The following is a 19885-nucleotide window of genomic DNA, read 5'->3' as shown; positions in this document are numbered from 1 at the left end:
CTACTACCGTCATAAGAAGGCCCATGAACCAAGTATGAACCGTGCTAAGCCCCTTTATGCGTTATGCGTTACTTCATTTAACCTTGGCTTGGGGGAGCCAAGGCTCCCGGAGGGGCCTTGGCCTAAAATATTAGAGTAAATGAACTCCGAGTTCAAACTCCGGGAGATCTGACTCCAGAGCCTCTGTTTCATGTATCTACATCACCTGTCTATGTCAGTGACACATCAATGAAGAGCAGAATGTGGGAAGCTGCTGGGACTAGAACTGACACTTTTTTCACATGGTCCACATGTGGTTTGAGCACCATCTTTACCATTGGTGATTTGGTGGGTAAGGTCTTGGGGGGTCCGGTCCGCTGGGCCTGCTCCTAGAGAAGCCACGTTCGTCATTGATAAGGAATACCAGGGAGTGCTTACCTGGGGTGAAGATACCGAGAACTTCATGAGAAAAATGACTCTCCCCCCGGAAGTACTTTTTTATTGTGGGAATTAGGACTTGGGAAGGTTGTTCGATTCTCTGCAGTGTCGCTTTAATACGGACTTGGTGAAGTGTGTCACAGGATATTTCACAGAAGGACAACTTAAGAGGGAGCTACAGGTGTTAGTTGGGACATCAGATTTGGGTCCTCGGCAGAGCTGAGAATCCTGTGGTTCAGTTGTCTGCAAAAGCATTTTAGGAAAAAAGGCTTTGCCATAAGTGTCAAGGGCAGAATCTGGCAATGTCCGGGTGCGGGACCTGTCTGCTCATGCATGGGCTGTCTACCCCACATTGGCTGCAGGAGATGAATCAAGGAGCGTGACGGGAAGGAAGTCCTTGTTCTCTATCACCAGTGAAGAAAAAAGCATAGAAACGAGTTGTGGCCTCATTCTCTATGACCTTTGGCCATCAAGGATGTTTGTTGGGCTGCACCGGATGGTATCAGAAGTTCCCCGTGTGTTCAGGACTTTGCCCCTAACACGTGTCCATCTTCTTTCTCCTTACAGCTCTCCAGAGAGCCGGAAAGACTTCCTGAAGGCTGTGCATTCAATCCTGCGCGATAAGCACAGAAGACAGCTCCTCAAAACCGAAAGCCTTCCCTCATCGCAGCAATACGTCCCTTTCGGAGGAAAAAGATTGTGTGCGCTCAAAGGGGCCAGGCCGGCCATGAGCCGGGCAGGTACTATGGGGATTCCGACGTTCAAGATCCCCGTCACCCCCGCTCCACTGTAGAACTCCAGAGAGCTTGACGTTTTCGTCGAGCAAGAATTAGACGTGGCCTTGAGGGGGCTAATGTTGGAGTACAGCCCTTCCCTGGTGTGAGGTTCCTTGCCCATGCCTCCTTCCCAGCAGCTCCCTGGGTTTTCTGCCCTTCATTCATGCCTCTTCCCTCCCTCCAGCTTCCCTCTGCCACCCTCCTCCTCTTGGCTGGGGGCTCCTCTCTCATTCGCCACACCAGGAAGTGAGCGCATTCTCTTCCTGGAGAGCCTCTCTCAGCCTGCTTGCGGAATGGGAGTCGCTGCTTTGCATGGCAGCCATCTTTGTTTAGCCGAAAGCAGTGTGTCATGTCTCCGCAAGGTCGTGGCCCACCATTCTGAGAACATGGTGGCCTCGTAGTCTGGACACACGGCATTGCCTGTTCTCAGGAAGGATTCCATATTTGGTAGACCAGATGACACATCAGATATTTACCCTGGCCTTAGGCCAGCTACCCAATTTTCAGCTTCATTGTTAGTTTGGGGAAGGCTTGAGCTGCTACTAGTAAAGAGGAATGTAGAGTTTAAATGGTCCCAGAGTATATCGTCTCTAAGGACTGGAACTGTCACGGTGGAGCGGGAAGGAAGGAAGACCCATAGTTCCGTCTAGAAACAGCAGTAAAATATATCTAGGAAGAAAGATGTTTTCATAACCTAGATGTATTAATGACATCAAGATATTAATACTTTTATCACTCGTTTCTTAAGAGGCACCCCCTATTTTTCAGGGATGCCAATAAAAGAGGCTTCCTTTGCAATTGCCAAGAAGATTCTGACCTTTCCGCCTATCCTCAGTTGTGTTGAAGGGTCATGGATAGAACTGTGAATGGTTGGAGGTTTTTGTAGACGTAGCCTATATAGCTTGACAAGGGATATTACGTTCTTTAAGCACTTAAACTGAACTAATGTTGGGGCTTAGTTATCTTGAACCTGTTCTCCAATCAGTTGATAGATGTTTACTGAAAACCTAGTGCAGTGAATACCCAGCGTTCTATTGGGTTCTCCAAGGTACCTGAAGCCTCGTATACCTCTGTATCCATAGTTTCTCATGGAGACCTCATGTTAAGAAAGCTTCGCGGATCCCTTTATAAGCTCAAAACAGAGCATTTCTCCTTAGAATTGTCCCACCTAATCCTTTTACTTGCCAAGGGATGCTTAAATTAGGATTGAGAATACATGTCCCAATCTTAGGAAACCTGCCTGTCACTGGCCAGGTTTCAATTGTTACTCAAGGGACTTAAATTCAGAGCTGCATTTGCTTCGAAACTAAAGCCATTTTAGTCTGTAGGACCCTCAGAAGTTTTCCTGCTGACACCCCTTTGGAAAGAAACCCAAACCACACCTTACTCCATCATGAAAACCAAGAGAAACCCCCCATGTCAGCCTGTTGGCTTTGGCTGATTGGAAGATTTTCCGCACGATGGCTCATTTTTGGCTGAGGAAAGTCTCTGCTATTCTGCTTTTGAAACTTCCTCATTATCAGCGGGTTTTTTACGTTAGATGATTTAAAGATGGTGTGTGAGTGGGTCAGCTAGCACTAGCCTGTCAGTTTTAACAGTGCACTGGAGATACTCAGACCAGAGATGGTCTCCCTGAACCCCAGAAGGCTGGCTGGGTTATTAAGTATCCTTTTAATAAGGGATAAATACTCAGGCTTCATTATGCGTTGTTACGAATACCCATGAAAAGCCCGATATCCTAACACAGGATTCAGTCCTGAAGTATCGCATGTTTGCCGATCACCCAATTAAAATTTCTTTTGTTCCAACATTTTCTTATGAAAAATTTCAGATATACCAGCTGAGAGAATCATACACATAGAGAACCTACCATCTATTCTATAATGGATATTTTTCTGTATGTTCCTTATGTATCTACCCATCTGTCATCCATCAGCTCCTGTTTTTGACACAGTCCAAAAATACAGACATCAACTCATTTCACCCTTAAACACTTCAGCATGAGGATCACGGGCGGATGTTTCCAAGGGCCCAGTTTTGCTCTGAGGTAATTCCAATACAGTGATGGGAGAGAGCCAGTCTCCACTCTGGGGGTTTTGGAATAGAAATGACCGGAACGTCTGCTTCTTCCTAGTAGAGTAGACACAGTGGTTCTTTTTTTTTTTTTTTTTTTTTTTCCTTTGTTCCATTTTTTCTGGAGACCATTTTTCAGTTCCCTTCCTTGATCAAGAGGGATGTCCACTTGTTCCGTATTTTATGATGGTAGAGCACCCCAGAACCATGATGGCACCTCAGGGGTCCGAGGCAGAGGATGGCAGGAGTGGGAGTCCACGCACAGACCTGGGACCTGCTGGGTCTGATAGTCCCTGGGGGTACTCCTGTCACTGAAGCAGTTTAATGGTTTTCAGGGCTTAGGTTTCAGGAATGCTCCTCCTCCTTTGTGTCCAGGCTCTCCCCCTCCATTGGAAACCCCACATTGCATTGCACCTTCTCGGCTGCCTTCTCACACAGCCGCCATTTGACTAGTGAGGGAGAAGCAGCAGCCTTCCCCGTGTGTGTGTGTGTGTGTGCACGCACGCGTGTGTGTGTGTGTGTGCACGCACGCGTGTGTGTGTGTGTGTGGTGGGAATGTTCATTTGTCTGACTGGGTGGTGTCTTATGTGTTTGGAATAATTCTGGCTTCCTAGAAGGCAGGAGGGTAAGGAATGAATTCAGAGATTTTTTTCTTAATTTGTAGTCACTTCGTGCAGCACTCTGAGGCTCGGTGGCATGCGTGTCCTCTGTTATGCACTTCTCAGGCCATCCAGGCACCGATATTTTAATTGCTTTGTAGGAGAGAAATCGGTGAGACACAGAATGCAGTCCAGGGGAACTAGAGCTCCCATCTGCGCAGCTTCACCGTGAATGTGGAGCTTCGGCAGAGAGAGGGCAGGGCGGTCGCTGGAGACTAGCTGTCGTGCCCGTAGCTAACTTCCCGTCCTCCAGAAATGAATGGTACATTTGGTTTTCCAGAAAGCAGTATAGCTTCTGCCCCCTTGACACATCATGGTGTTGTTTACAAAGACAGTGGAACTCTAGAAGCATTGTCCACCCTTACCAAAGAGCCATCCCAGCGAAGTGGCCCTGGGACGGCCCCTAGGGGTCCCCAGAGCACCATGCCGTGCGACATCATCAGGGTTGAGGGCACTAATCAATCCCAAGGTCGGTGGTCTCCTTGGGGGCAGCACAGGATAGAGAAATAGATTGTTGCAGAGGGAGGTGAAGACCCTTTTCCCCGTAACCAACACCCCTCCCCGTGTCCCCCTGTCCCTCACTCTGCCCTTTGGCCAGTTGCCGTGCCATCCTCCAAGTCCAGACACGTGTGTGAAGTAAAGACTAAGACTAGGACTGATGAAATCTGGACTTGAAGCCCTGAACGACATCAAGGCACTAAATGAATCCCATGTAGTTGTTCCTTTGTTTTCTTTGCTGTCTGCATTTCCTCGCAGGTAAAGCATGTGGGGGTTTTATTTTTATATTTTTGTGTGTGTGTGCAGTGTCTGCCCCAAGCAAGTCTCTTGGGAGAAGGAGACGGCGACTGGCTCGAAACAGGTTTACCATTGACTCTGACGCCATCTCGGCCAGCAGCCCGGAGAAAGAGTCCCAGCAGCCCCCCGGTGGCGGGGACACTGACCGGTGGGTCGAGGAACAGTTTGATCTTGCTCAGTACGAGGAGCAGGATGACATCAAGGAGACAGACATCCTCAGTGACGATGACGAGTTCTGCGAGTCCGTGAAGGGCGCCGCAGTGGACACAGACCTCCGGGAGCAGCTTCAGGCTGCTTCCATCAGTCAGCGGGAGAGAGGTCGGAGAGCCCTGGATAGTCACGCGTCCCGCATGACGCAGCTCAAGAAGCAAGCCGCCCTCTCGGGCATCAGTGGAGGCCTGGAGAGCCCGGGCGAGGAAGTCATTTGGGTTAGGCGCGAAGACTTTGCCCCATCCAAGAAACTGAACACTGAGATCTGACTGTCCCTTTCCCCCTAGAGAGTGTGTGTAGATACCGCCCCGCCTCCACTCTGCCCCCTTCCTGTCCCCGCGAGGAGGAGAATGTTCCCTTAGGTCGCACTCTTGCACACATGGCCTTGGCGGCTGACTCTTGTTCCGAAGCCACGTAGCCACCCAACGTCGTCATGTCTAGAGACATCAGAAAGAATTGCTCAGAATCCCAAATAAGCTTGAGTCCTATCTTCTGTATATTACTAAGGGCTTTTATTTATTCTCAACTAATCAGGGCCAGAAGAATTAAAAAATTAAAAAAAAAAAAAAAAGATTCTACAGCACTGGAAAGCAAATGAACCCCCCTCCAGGAGTTTAAAGTATGTACACAGATTAGTCGAAGAGATAGCACACAAAAATAAAATAAATAAAATTTAAAAAAACGAATAATAATAAAAGTCACTCTATCTGAAATCAGACCAGGAGCCATCTCTTAGTTGGGGAAACCACCTTCAAACACAAAAACGCCACAGAGCAACTGTACAGCTTCACAGTGTTCTTACTCCTTTTCCCTCTTCGATGTCTGAGAATATCTGTGTATTTTAAGAATGTGTGAGGAGACGGTGGAGATGTATGTTTTGATGAGCTGTTGTTTTTTCTTTCTTCTTTTTTTATTTCTCTCTTCTGTTTTGATCTATGGCTGGTCTTACTCGATGTCCATGTTGGAAGTTCTAGTTTTGCATAGAGTTGTAAAGACGCCAAACTCTTTGAGAAGAGATCCAAATTTATCACTTGAAAAAAAAAACACTATTTTTTGTATTTTACCTGAGGTGCAGAGGCACAAACAGATGAGAATTTTACAGTGTTAGTGTAACTGAGTCTTTTAAAAAAAAAAAAAAAAGAGGATTTTACCTTTTACAGAGAGAATGAGGCATGGTGATTTATATTTATATACAAAAGGCCAACGAGATGCTTAGGAGAAATTTTTTTTTCCAAGAAGAATATTTCTTTTTGTTTTCTTTTTTTTTTTTTTTTTTTTTATGTTTGAATCTCTATCTGAAATGGGAGCTTGGCTGGGTTAAACATGACACCCGGATGGGCGTGTGTGTGTCTGTTGCACATGGCGGGGGAGGGGAGACTCCTTCTCAAGGGGTTGCCATGGTGATCATTGGTTTTCCCATTAAAGTTGCATCTTCATCCATAGATTACCTATCCCTTCCCTGACAGTCCATACCAAACCTCTTAACAAAACAGCCTCTTCAAAACCTTGCTTTGTCTTTCCTACTTTCTACCTGCCAACGAAACAGGGTAAACATGCTAAAAATCTCACATTCTAAACAGATTTCCAAATAGGAAGAACAAAAACAAGTTAAAGCACTTTCGATTTTTTTTTTTTTTTGAACGGTTTATAGCTTTTTTTTTTTTTTTTCTTCCCATTTCACAATGTCCACTTCCTAAGAAGGGTTTAAATAATATGAAAACTTTCTTTTTGGGGAAAATATCTATTTGGTGTTTGACACATCAGTAGGTACTTTAAAGACCTGAATTTTATAGTAGCTTTAGGAATTATATTTTATAAAAATCAGTTATGACTTTATATTTCCAGACAATAGAGAGTTCAGAACACCACGCTTCTATGCCCCTGCTTGCTTTACCCACTCTCTTACCTGATATCCCTCCCCTTTTTGGGTTTCCAGGGCTTTGAGCTTGATCTTTTGAAAGTTTTATTCTATTAAATTTTTGCTATATCTTCTGATTTTCTTAAAAAGCTTTAGAATGATTTCTATACCCTTTGTACCACTGCATTGTTCCATACCTCCAGTTCGATGGTGTCCGGATGGAAAACTGAAGCGAAGACTTCTGATAAGTCACACTTAACTGATCCCAGTGCAACACTTCCGTCTGAAAAATGCTGGAAAGTCTGGTGCTTGGAGAGGGTGCCATTGTCTCTTGTACATAAGGTCACGACGTGTCTATGTCAAAAGTTCTTATATATTTCTTTTATAAGCTGAAAGAAGGTCTATTTTTATGTTTTTAGGTCTACGAATGGAACGTTGTAAATGCCTGTCAAACAATAAAAATACTGAAAAGTATCTGGACAGTCCTGTGCCTTTTTGGACGGGAGGATGGATACGGACCATTGGCGGGAAGGAGTTCTGTGAGAGGAAATTCTTGGGAATGCCTGTTTTGTTTTCTTTCCTTTCTCTAGATAATCATGAGCATCAAGGAAAAGCTGACTTGGTAGAGTGTAAAGATTTTATTTTTTTTCCAAATTGAGGTATAATTGACCCGTACTATTATGTTAGTTTCAGGAGGACGACATAATGATCCGCTGTTTGTATATAGTGCACAAGGGCCCCCACAGGCGTCCTCTGAACGTCTGTCCCCACACAGAGCTCTAGAGTTTTTTTTTCTTGTGATGAGAACCTTCAGAATCCACTCTCCCTGCTGCTTTCCAGTATGTTACGATGTTTTCACTGCAGTCTCCACGATGTGAATGACTCCCCCAGGACTTTTCCGTTTGTAACTGGAAATTGGTAGCTTTTGACACGTGTGGCCCCTTCTGTCCCGTCTCTGGCAACCACCAGCCTGTTCTCTGTGTCCAGGAGCTTGGTTTTTGTTGGTTTGGGTTTGGGGAGTTGTTTGTCGATTCTCCATATAAGTGAGGTCCTATGGCATTTATCCCTTTTTGTCTGTAGAGCTTGAAGTTTTTTGTTTTTGTTTGTTTGTTTGTTTGTTTTAAGATTTTATTTATTTGTGAGAGAGAGCAGAAGGCGGGGAAGGGTGGGGGAAAGGGGCAGAGGGAGAAGGAGAAGCAGAGAGCCCGGTGCAGGACTGGATCCCAGGACCCTGGGATCATGATCTGAGCAAAGGCAGACACTCAACTGATTGAGCCCCCAGGTACCCTGAGCTTGAAGTTTTAACAACAACAACAACAAAAAGTCAGCATCTTGGTCCCTTTTCTTTTTCTTTTTCTTTTTTTTTTAAGATTTATTTACTTATTTTTAGAGAGAAAGAGAGTGAGCAAGGGGAGGGGCAGAGGGAGAAGGAGAGAGCGCAACTTGACCGACTCCCTGCTGAGTGCTTAGCCCAACAGGGGGCTCAATCCCACAACCCCGAGATCATGACTTGAGCCAGAATCAAGGGTCAGAGACTCAGCCGACTGAGCCACCCAGACGCCCCAGGATCTTGGTCTACTGATTTGAAGACTAGGAAGTGGCACATATACATATGTCTATATCCACACTGATCACTTTCCCAGTGCCCTGTGCCCCCCACCCCCACCCCGAGGGACAGGCTGAGAGGTGCCTGGGGAAGTACCTGGGCGGAGGGCAGAGCTGGGACTGGCCTGGGTGGGGGAGCTCTTGAGCCCATGGTCTGGCACCCCATTTTGTCACTGGGGGTCTGCTGTCTGGGTCTTCACGGAATCAACAAACGTAAATGCGGTCTTAGGCTTTCCCTTCCCTTTCAGGGTCTTGATCTCAGTCCCTTATGAACCTTACCCAGTCAGTTCACCCCCACCGGCACCTGCCCTCCAGGTGAACATGTGTTCTCCTGCCTGCCCGTGTGAGCTAGAAAGCTTCCCGCAGCAGCCGGTGAGCACCTGCTCGCCGTGTGGTCCCTGGACCAGCAGCGCCGGCCTGGAACCACGGGAGCTTGCGAGCCCTGCAGAAACTACCCCACCCAGACCTACCGAACCAGAACGTGCGTTGTAACACAATCCCAGGTGACCCCCTATGCGTGTTCAAGTTTGAGGAGTGCTGATTTGGCTGTATCCAAATGTTCTGATGTTGAACAAGGATTTGAAACACATTCTCAAAGTTTATTAGGGCTTATAGGGCTTCCATCCTTCAATTTTTGAAAAGCTTGAATGACACCATATAGCTTTCTTCTTTTTAAGATTTTATTTATTTATCTGAGAGAGCACAAGCAAGGGGGAGGGGCAGAGGGAGACGGAGAGGCGGGCTCCCGGCTGAGCAGGGAGCCCCAAACGGGGCTCGATCCCAGGACCCAGAGACCCATGACCCGAGCGGAAGGCAGACGCTTAATGACTGAGCCACCCAGGCTCTCTGACCACATAGCTTTCACAAAACATTTACAAGAGTACCTGATTCCACCAACCCAAAGATTTCATTTTTATGAAGACAAGATGAAAAGGAAACTAGCGCTCAGCGTGGTCTTGCCGTGAAGCCTCGTGCGGCTTCACCTGCCCCGGAAACCACACTCAGCATCTCGGCACCGAACCCCCAGAGCTTTGAACTGTGCGAGCGCCGAGCTTCATCTTGATTTATTGTGGGCGTCTGTGAGCAAGATGCATCCTATGGTAATCAGAAAGACTAGATTTTCCCTTATAAATTCATGGTAAGTGCTTCCTTGCGTTCCTACCTTTCAGCTTAAGAAAGCTTTCGCAGGAAAGCTCTGCTTGCAGAGAGCAGGGGAAACCTGCATGTACAATTTAAGACACAGAACCATTTCATTTTTTAAAAAGATATTATTTATTTATTAGAGAGAAGGAGCACGGGCAGGGGAAGAGAGAGAGAGAGAGACAAGCAGACTCCCCGCTGAGCAGGGTTTTCCCCCCATCCCCCCATCCACCCCACCCCCACTCTGTGACATGGAGCTCAATCCCAGGACCTTGAGACCATGACCTGAGCCGAGGGGGCTGTATGGGAGGGGGTGGGAGGTGAGGGCTATGTGTGCAGGGTGTGTTGGGGGCTGTGTGTGAGTCTGGGGCGGTGGGGGGTGCTGCAGGGGGAGTGGGGGCTATGTGTGGGGGTTCATGTGTGGGTTTGTGGGAGTGTGGGAGGGTATGGGACTGAGGAGGGTATGTGAGAGGGTCTGTGTAGGGGCCTACGGGTGTAGGTGGGGAGGCTCTGTGTATGGTTGTCTTGAGGGGCAAGGGGAACAGTATAGACAAGGTCTCAATTTTTCCCAAACTCTGTTGACACCCAACTTTTGCCTGAGTCTTATAGGCAATTCCGCTTCCCAGCTTGGCGCAAACCTATTCCGGCATAGGAAATCCCTGTAACAATCCCTCAGAAGACGGGGAGTGGGCAGGTAGGGAAGAGAGAGAAATGAAAATACAGAGAGAAAAAAAAAAAAATCCCTTTAAATACTCAAAAATCCACCCACTGATTCATAAAGTCGCGGCATCCTAGGCTTTTCTAAAAGATGTCAGTGTCTGAAGAAAGAACCAAGAATATTCAAAACACAAATCATGACCGTGTAGGATTCTGTGAAGAGGATGGAGCTGTTGGGAAGGGGCTGTCTGCTTGCTGAAGCTGTGTCAGAACCCCCTGCCATCCCAACACATCCCTGGGATCACTTTGTTTCCGTCGTCCTCCCTGGTCACCTCCTGTCCCCTCCCTCAGTATCCAAGAACGCACTGTGCATTAGGCCTCCTACACCGACAATGGATTATTCTGGTCTCTTCTGTCCTTCCTATGTAGATGCAAATAAGTTGTCTCTGTCGGAAGGCAGTGTCTCGTCACCCATGTCCACGCCTCAACCACGTGCTCGGTGTAAAGTGATAAATCAGACAAATCTGCAGATCTCCTTGTCCGTGCTGTCGAGAGCGGACTCTTCTACGGTCTGCTGGTCCCTACCTTGCTGTCTAGAGCCGGGAATATTAGCCATGCGCGCACCTAGCGCTGTCCAGAGAGCCCGCCGCTCTCTGACCGAAGAGGCGTGACGCTTTCCGGAATTCCCTTAACATTTTAAAAATTGGGATCCGCTAGGGAACATCCTCCGTTAGAAGAGAATTCCAGGGGCGCCTAGGTGGCGCCCTGACCTCTGCCTTCAGCTCAGGTCATGATCTCGAGCCCATGATCTCCGGGTTCTGGGATCGAGCCCCACATCGGGCTCTCTGCTCAGCAGGGAGTCTGCTTCCCCCACTCCCAGCCCCGCCTGCCTCTCTGCCTACTTGTGATCTCTCTCTCTCTGCCAAATAAATAAATAAAATCTTAAAAAAAAAAAAAAAGAAAGAAAGAAGAAAAAGAGAATTCCATTTTCCATGTTCTTCCAACAAGCTGCACATCCAGGTCAAGCAAAGTTGGATTTTCACCAGTGGGACCCTCGCAGCGTGGCCGCCATCTGTCTGAGCCCCAGGCCCACGGTCTGAGGCTTCGGGACTTGGCACATTTTCCTGGAAGCCACCCAAGAGCCCCTTGGTCTCCGAGTTCTGAGTCTCTGTCTTAAACAGGACGTCCTGTGTTCTACTGTGCTTGGCTCTGGGCTTGTGTTTTGTGCCTGGTGTTTTGTGCTTTAGGTATTAATGGTTGGTTGATTATAACCTTTCACTTTGTTGGGTTTTTTTTTTTTTAAAGATTTATTTATTCATTTGAGAGAGAGAGAGAGAGGAAGAGAGAATATGAGCGGGGATGGGGGTGGGGGCAGGGGCAGAGGAAGAGTGAGAGCAGCTCAAGCAGACTCCAGAGCACGGAGCCCAATTTGGGGCTTGATCCCAGGACCCTGAGATCACGACCTGAACCAAAATGAAGAATGAGATACCTAACCCCCTGAGCCACCCAAGCGCCCCATAATTCCTTCACTTTCAATCAGGATGTTAACATTTTGGCTCATGTCCTTCCTGGCCCATTCCTCAAGTACATGTGTGGGTGTACATGTGTGTGCAAACACACACACACTTATAGACTGGGTTAATGCTATTTTATTGGCACATACTTTGTTTTTAAGTGTTTTTTTTTTTCTTTTTAAGATTGTATTCATTTATTTGACAGACAGAGATCACAAGTAGGCAGAGAGGCAAGCAGAGAGAGAGGGAAGCAGGCTCCCTGCTGAGCAGAGAGCCTGATGCGGGGCTTGATCACAGGACCCTGGGATCATGACCTGAGCTGAAGGCAGAGGCTTTAGCCCACTGAGCCACCCAGATGCCCCGACACTTTTTTATTAACCTGATTTTTACCCTCAGTGCTACAAATTGTGGCCATTTGCCCAAGACACTATATAGACATATATAGGTTTACATGATTCTGAGCCATTATTACATAGTAATCCATTTTATTTCTACTTTTAAATCTTTTATTTAAATTCAATGTCATCCATTTTAATGGGTAGACTACCAATTACCATTATTTATATATTCCATTCCCTGCTGATGGTCATTAAGGATTCTGGTTTTTATTATAAAAAAATACTGTGAAGATCTGTATCACACATTCTTTGAACATGGGTCCACTTATTTTCTTAGAGTATGACCATAAAAATAGCTTTAAGTATATCAATACACATTTTTAAAGGTTCTGATGTACATTTCTACATCGTAGGGGCCGTATCCTGTTCTGTCTGGCTTCTGGTAAGGGTCAGGATCCAATTCCAATTCCCTGTCTGGTATCTTCACTTTTTCTGCCCCCACCCCTTTTTAAAGATTTATTTATTTGAGAGAGAGAGAGTGTGTGCAGTGGGCGGAGGGAGAGAGAGAGAATCTTAAGCAGACTCCCTGCTGAGCACAGAGCCTGACATGGGACTCCATCTCACCACCCCGAGATCAAAACCTGAGCTGAAATCAAGAGTTGGGTGTTTAGCCAACTGAGCCACGCAGGGACCTCTGGTGTCTTCACTTTGCCTTCACAGAAATGCCTGTGGTGATGGAGACTTGCATTTTTACCTGCATTTGTATTTGGGATTCTTGGGCCAGATAAGGCTATTGAGCTGGGCCTCCTCCCAGTCCTGTCCTCCATTCTACCCTCAGTTTTGCTGGAGCATTTGGCCACGAGGCTCAGGATTCAGGACTTCACCTACTGTGAGCAGAACATCCCTGCACAGTCTCCCTTTCAGAACTCCAGGATTTTAAATAGCCTGACTCCTTAAGTGCTGCTTCCGGTTTCACCCCCAGATTTAAATGAGGGCTAAGCTCTTACAGTAGCGATCAAATCAGTTTCCAATCACAGACATGTTTGGGCAATCCACTCCTCTTCCCAATGTGCTCTCATACCTAACGAATAAAGTGGCCTTTTGAAACAAAAATAAACATTGATAGATTCTTTTATTTTTATGTTTATCTTTTTGCAAAAATATCAGAGAAAGTCAAGGTGGGGACAAGTAGTTGGGATGAAATTTATGTTTGAAACAAATCTTGACATCTTTTATTAAAAGCCGTGGCAGAAAATAAAGATTTTTGTAGAACAGAGAGAGGGACAATGACTGGTGGGTTTTCAGTAAACTCTTAGAGTCTCAGGGAGTTTCTCACCACGAGCGAGAGGAAGACGAACCAGACTCACAGAGTCATGATCCTTGAGCCAAAATGTGACTCTGCAGGAGGCTCACGACACAGATGGTGTAAGAGGAACCCACCTCCCAGGTTCTTTCCTCGCCTTCGTCTGCCTGGAAACGTGCTTATAAGTAAGTTTTCTCTCACCTTTGTCGGAATCCTCTCCCTCTCTCTGGAAGACAGACAGACTCTTCTCATCCATCCCAGAGCGCACCAAAGAGCACGAACCTCCGGGACCTCAATAGACACAGAAAAATAATCCCCGGAGAAAGCGAATGACTCTACAGACCCGGAAGCTAGTCCTTCCGCAAGTCAGCGGGTTTCAAATTTGCTTTCAATCGCTTTGAAGGGGGAACGCGTCAAGTTGTCAGGTGATTAATCATCGCAAACAATGATCGATGATATCCCTGATTTTTGGCGCAGGACTCAAGAGGTCGAGGAATTGCGTGGGAGAGCCATGATGGAGCCACACTCTCTCCCATCCAGTCCAAACAGGGCTTCTCTGTCTTGCATCTATGAAAATGAAAACAGAAATAAGAAAGTGCTGAAGTTTATGGGCAGCTAAAACTAGGATCCCTTCTGGATACATAAACCAATGGAGCAAAGGACCCAAACACTTCCGTGTCATTAGGAGGTCATTTCCAGTGAGATGGTACCTCTCGCCTCTAATAATTTTTTATCTATGTATTTTTTCATGTTAATCAATTGTTCCAATAACAATCATAATCCTAACTCGGTCCAAAAGTGGCTTTTAAATATACAGTTGGAGCTTTATGATCATAGGAAACACTAAAACTTTTTTAAAAAAGGATTTTATTTTATTGAGAGAGAGAGAGAGAGAGAGAGTGAGCACATGAGCAGGGAGAGGGGAGAGGGAGAGGCAGGCTCCCCGAGCCGCAGGGAGACTGACGTGGGGCTCCATCCCAGGACCCTGAGCTCATGACCTGAGCTGAAGGCAGATGCTTAACTGACCGAGCCACCCAGGTACCCCGGAAATGCCAAAACTTTTAACAAATTTATGTAAATATTTTTATTATAAAGCAGAATATTAGGATGATGGGGATTAGAAAAATAAATCTAAAGGAAAAGAATGAAGTGAAAATTTTGAGCTGTAAAATGTATTTTTAGGGGCACCTGGGTGGCTCAGTTGCTTAAGTGTCTGCCTTTGACTCAGGTCATGATCCCAAGGTCCTGGGATGGAGTCCTGCGTGGGGCTCCCTGCTCGGGGGTGAGGGGAGTCCGCTTCTCTCTCTGCTCCTCCCCCTGCCCTTATTTTCTTCTGCTCATTTAAAAAGATAACTTAGAAGAGCAGGTGTGGTTTTATTTATAAAGACCTGTCTTATGAAGGCAGCTGGTCCGAGAGAATTTCTCGTGTTTCCAATTACACATTCTAGCCGTGTATCCCCAGTTCTAGGAGCCAAGTCACTAGACTGCCATGTCCCTCTAGAGGAGCTGGGATGGGGTGGGCTCCCTCCCTGCCACAGGTCTTGTTTTCATAAGTGAATAAACAGCAACGGCTTTCTTCAAGGAAATGTCCCCGCTGGACCTTCGTGGACGTATGTGTAAGAAATTTTGACATTATAAAAATAAATTTCCCTCGGGGAAGTATAGCAAAGCACACATGTCATGTAGGAAAAGCCCAAGTTGTTTGTCAGGCTCTGGACAGGCAAACCATTCTGCTTTATTGCTTCCCTGAGAACTGGATTAGAGACAAGGAACTGGCCAGGGGTAGGGGTTCCTAGAGGGAGAGGGATGTTTTAAAAAATGACTTTTAAGGGGCACCTGGGTGGCTCACTGGGTTAGTATCTGCCTTCGGCTCAGGTCATGATCTCAGGGTCCTGGGATCCAGCCCCACATCAGGCTCTGCTCCGCGGGGAGCCTGCTTCCTCCTCTCTCTCTCTCTGTCTGCCTCTCTGCCTACTTGTGATCTCTGTGTGTCAAATAAATAAATAAATATAATCTTTTAAAAAAATAATTTTTAAAATTGAGGTGAGACCTATGCATGTACATGGGGCGCCCGGGTGACTTAATCAGTTGAGTGTCTACCTTCGGCTCAGGTCATGATCCCTGGGTCCTCGGATTCCAATCCTCCAAGGAAAGCAAGGCAGGTGCCTCCAAGCAAGGTGGCAGGCACCTTGCTCAGCAGGGAGCTGAATACCTTGGTGAGTGTTCCAAGTGCACACACCATATAAACACCACTCAGAGAAGGGCTTTGAATACTCCCAGCTCCCCATAAGAGGCCCCGTACCTCTGCCAGTCAATACCTAAACCATTCCCCAGGTCACTAACATGACCTCCATTATTGCTATGGGCAGAACGTTCGTGTTCCCCTCCTCGCTGAGGCCCTAAGCCCCAGGTTGATGGTCCTAGGAGGTGAGCCTTCAGGCAGTGACGAGGTTGGGAGGGAGGAGCCCTCATGAGGAGGATTAGCGCCCTTATAAGAGACAAGGGTGACCTGGTTTCTCTCCAGCCTGTGAGGACACAGCAAGAAGGTGGCCATCAGCAAACCAGGAAGGGGGCTTTCACCAGGCACCAAAACTTCTGTCACCTTAATCTCGGGCTTCCTAGCCTCCAGAACTGTGAGAAGTAATAAATAAATTTCTATATTTTGTGTTTCAGCTATAGCTAACGAGACTGTATTGTATATTTGAAGATCCTAAGAGAAAGATTGGAACTGTGTGAAGGACGGATATTAACTAAACTCACTACCGTTATCCATAAAATATACATGTAGCAAATCATTCTATTGCACATCTTAAACAATGTTATATGTCAATTATAGAGCAATAAAAGCTCATTTGCACTTGATTTCTGGGGCAGCAAGGGAGTGAGGAAGAGTTACACGATGACAAGCATCTCCCCGGTAATACCTAAGAACTGAACGTGGGACGCGGTCACAATGAAGACGACGGTCAAGTGGGCAGAATCCCTGGGCCCTTTGGAAGAAGGAGTCAGTGGTGATGCCCAGACACTGACCAGACTCAGCAGGTGGAAGCCCCCTGCCCCCACCATCCCCGTCGTGCTCTGTGAGTCACTTACACTTGGGGGTTCCCGCAATTCTGGAAGAGGCTGGCCCTTCCTGCAAGGGAAGCATGTGATATCTTAATGTGCACGCAGACATCTGATGGTAACAAGGAGACAAGTAATTGGAAAACCTTAATGCATCAGCAGTTCTCAACCCCGAGGAGCTCTGAAAATACGATGATGCCTGGACTCACCGCGGACCCGAGAATCACAATCTTTGGGTTAGCATCCATGTATTTTTTTTTTTTTTAATGCTAGACTATATGGAGCCCGGCTTTTATTCACTTCATGTGAGTGAGTAGAGAAGCCCAGGGCTTTTGTCATTTTTTAAAAAGCCTAATGAAATGATCCATCCACCTTCACATAGGGTCCGAGATGGACTTAAACGCTACATGTCCTGACTCTGAACTGCACTCACAGTAACTAGTGAGCAATCATGTTTACACACATGCCGGGCAGAATGATGGGTGTATTTCTCTACCTGAGATACATATTTATAAAATCATACATATTGATTACTTAAACGCTCCTTGGTGGCCAAAGAAATCCTTTGAATTCTTAGGTGTCCCCAGTAAGGATAGAGACACAAAGTGGAGACAGTATTCATGAGAGGGAAGTTTGAATTCATGTTTAAACTCCATAACACATGACGGAACGGGTTATTAAATTAATAAACATAGAATCTGGCTCTTTGGTTCTGTTTCTGTATCTTCCGTAAAAAGGATGCCCACACCCTACCCCGCCCACAACCAGGGAGACCCTCCTAAAAGCCAACCAGCAAAAGAGACACCCAGAACTGGAAGACCCTCAAAGCCAGACCAGCAAGTGTTGAAGACAGGATACCTGTAGGCAAAGAGAACTGGTTAAGTTTCACTTGGTAGAGTGCTACTCTCTCGGGTGTCCGTCTCACATCCAGCTGGAAATATGAAAGACGGGGCCCAATAGTAACTATTATAATCCCACTCTGGACTGAAGCTCTAGGTAATACTATCTAATCTATTTCTAAATTGTTTCTTATATAAAACTTTGCTTTTAGGAAACAGGTGTTCGACGTTCTCACCCAAGCAAACAGCTGTGTGTACGTATTACAGGACTTGCACTAGCAGCAAATACATAGATGAGAGACCGAGGTATGGAAGAGTTAAATAAGTGGTTCATACTAGAGAATTTTACCAGCAGTTAAAAAAAAATAGGGTAGCGATACCTACACTGACTTTAGTTTATTTGAAAGCATCCAGGTGATTCTAACATGTGCGTAGAGCTGTGAACTACAGCACGCCTTCAATCACAGGCCATGCTTTTCTGGTTCTCTGTCTTGTAATTGGACTGAAAACTACTGGATCTAATTTAGCTTGGAAATTTGAAAGTCCATACATCTATTTAACATTTGTGGAGCACCTATGATATGATGAGAGATTGGGGGACCGAGGCAGATAACCGTAATTCTCGACCCACGAAACTCACAATTTGGCAAAACGAGTGCATGAAAAGCCCGGATACACACATTGTATAGAATTTCTGTTTACGGAGAACTGTTTTTCTTCCTTCCCACGCGCTTCCTGAGAAGGAGCTCGGTATTTGAGACAGGTATAGGGAAGCTTCACGCCACATGAAGATGTTCAAGGATGTGAAATCTAAAAATCCCCTCATTGTTGGAAATACAATTCACTTGAATTTGTTTTTGTGTATTTATTTTTTAAAATTTATTAAATTAGTGTAAGTTCAAATGTATACGATTTTATTTATGTTAAGATACATCAATACTAAATTAAAATAAAGGGAAACCCACTGAGTTGTCCCATTAGCTCATTTCTGTTTCTTCAGTCTGAAAAATGACTGGCGAGGGCAGCTACACACAGTAAGTCTATTTTGTCCAGACATAACCATTGCTTCCACAGGGTACTGCCTTCCATTTCCTCTGGTTTTCTATGTATATGCATATCTATGTAATACACGGATATAAATATATCCATATTTAAAGGCAGTCATATTGTACCTTACTGTACTGTGGTCTGCTGAATTTCACTTACGTGTATGAACAGCTCCCCGTGCCATTTAAGCATCCTTTAAAAACAGTTTCTTTCTTTTTTTTTTTTTTTTTGTAGACTTTATTTATTTATTTCCGACAAAGAGAGAGAGAGAGAGCACAAGCGGGGAGGGACAGAGGGAGAAAAGCAGACTCCCTGCTGAGCGGGAAGCCCAACGTGGAGCTGGATCCCAGGATCCCAGGATTATGACCTGAGCCTAATTTAGATGCCTTAACCAATCTAGACACCCAGGCATCCCTTTATTAATAGTTCTTAATGGTTACAAAGATTTCATTTCCGTGGACACACTGCAGACCCTTAAATACTTGGACAAATAGGGTCTCAACTTCAATTCGAGAATTTTGGAAGTTTCGATTATTTACGCTTTTGGGTAATTGTACATAAAATACTGCCAAGCTACCCTTCACCTCTAAATGAGTTTCACTGGGCATTTGCCACCTCATACCCCCTCTCTCTGACCCTTACAAGATCCTCTGGGATGGGCTGCATTGTCATCCTAATCTCCATAGTAGACGGGAGAAAAGAAGGCTTGAAGGAAGTGTGACTTGCACCTCGGCAGCTTTCCTGTTGGTGGATGACCAGGATGAGACCCCACACCGGTGACCAGGATCAGACGATCAGACCCCACCCCGGTGACCAGGATCAGACCCCACACCAAGAGACAGACCAGGGAATCCCAGCATTTCCAGCAGGAAAGGTCACTGATGGACTATAACGACAGGATGCTAGAACGAACGTAATATTCTCGTATTTTCTTTATGGGTTCATGCCCTTGACGAGGATGAGAAGGGAACCATCGTCCAGCTTTTCACCCGAGCTGCTCTGAAGGCGCCACGTGGACACGAGTGCCCCCTGCTGGACACGTGTCGCATGGTCTCAAATTTCTCTCGCGGGGTTGACCCCGAGAGGAGCCGAGTTTGCAGGAGGTGGGGGGAGGCGAGCCCACCCGGGGGTCCGTCCCAAGCTCCTTCCTTAGCTGTGGCAGCGTCTGACTCGGCTCTGGGCTGCGATCAGTATCTTTCAAGGCAAGCAGGGGATTTTAATGAGTCCGAGCCGGGAACTACAGGTCGTATCAATCATGGGCAAGAAACATCCTTTTCTCCTCGCCTGTCTTATAATTGGACTGAAAATTATTGGGTCTGATTTACTTTGAAAATCATACGTCTGTCTCCAGCTCTGGCAGTGCAGAGCAAGCAGTAGGATGCTTTTTACCTTAATGAAGTGGTGAAGAAGATAAAACTGGCTCCTACTTTCTGAACGTTTTTTCCTACTTAAGGATCTGCCTGAGTAAAGAGCATTTGGAAGGATCGTGTCCCACTGCGCGCCGCCTAGGTGCCCCGCTTGGCCGGGGGCGCTTGTCCTGCGCGGAAGCGGGAGCCTCTCTGGTGCCCCCTGGTGGTAAATCGGCGAAGTG

The 19885-nt window shown here is 46.4% G+C and overlaps 1 protein-coding gene across 9 annotated transcripts in view; it reads left to right on the top strand.

The window, feature by feature from the left end:
• TIAM1 (TIAM Rac1 associated GEF 1) overlaps nt 1–7262 on the top strand; it is a 383002-nt gene extending 375740 nt beyond the window's left edge. For 8 of the 9 annotated variants that reach the window (XM_059164569.1, XM_059164572.1, XM_059164571.1 and 5 more), the window contains 2 exons: nt 985–1157; nt 4730–7262. In XM_059164569.1, coding sequence (XP_059020552.1) covers nt 985–1157; nt 4730–5199 — 643 coding nt within the window. In that variant the 3' untranslated portion in view covers nt 5200–7262. Of the gene's footprint in view, nt 1–984; nt 1158–3129; nt 3387–4729 lie in introns of those variants that run through there. The other variant, XM_059164574.1, reaches the window with a different exon arrangement.
• The last annotated feature ends 12623 nt before the right edge of the window (nt 7263–19885 follow it).

Source organism: Mustela lutreola, chromosome 2 (assembly GCF_030435805.1).
Source record: "Mustela lutreola isolate mMusLut2 chromosome 2, mMusLut2.pri, whole genome shotgun sequence".
Lineage (NCBI taxonomy): Eukaryota > Metazoa > Chordata > Mammalia > Carnivora > Mustelidae > Mustela > Mustela lutreola.
This window is presented reverse-complemented; position numbering and strand designations above follow the sequence as displayed.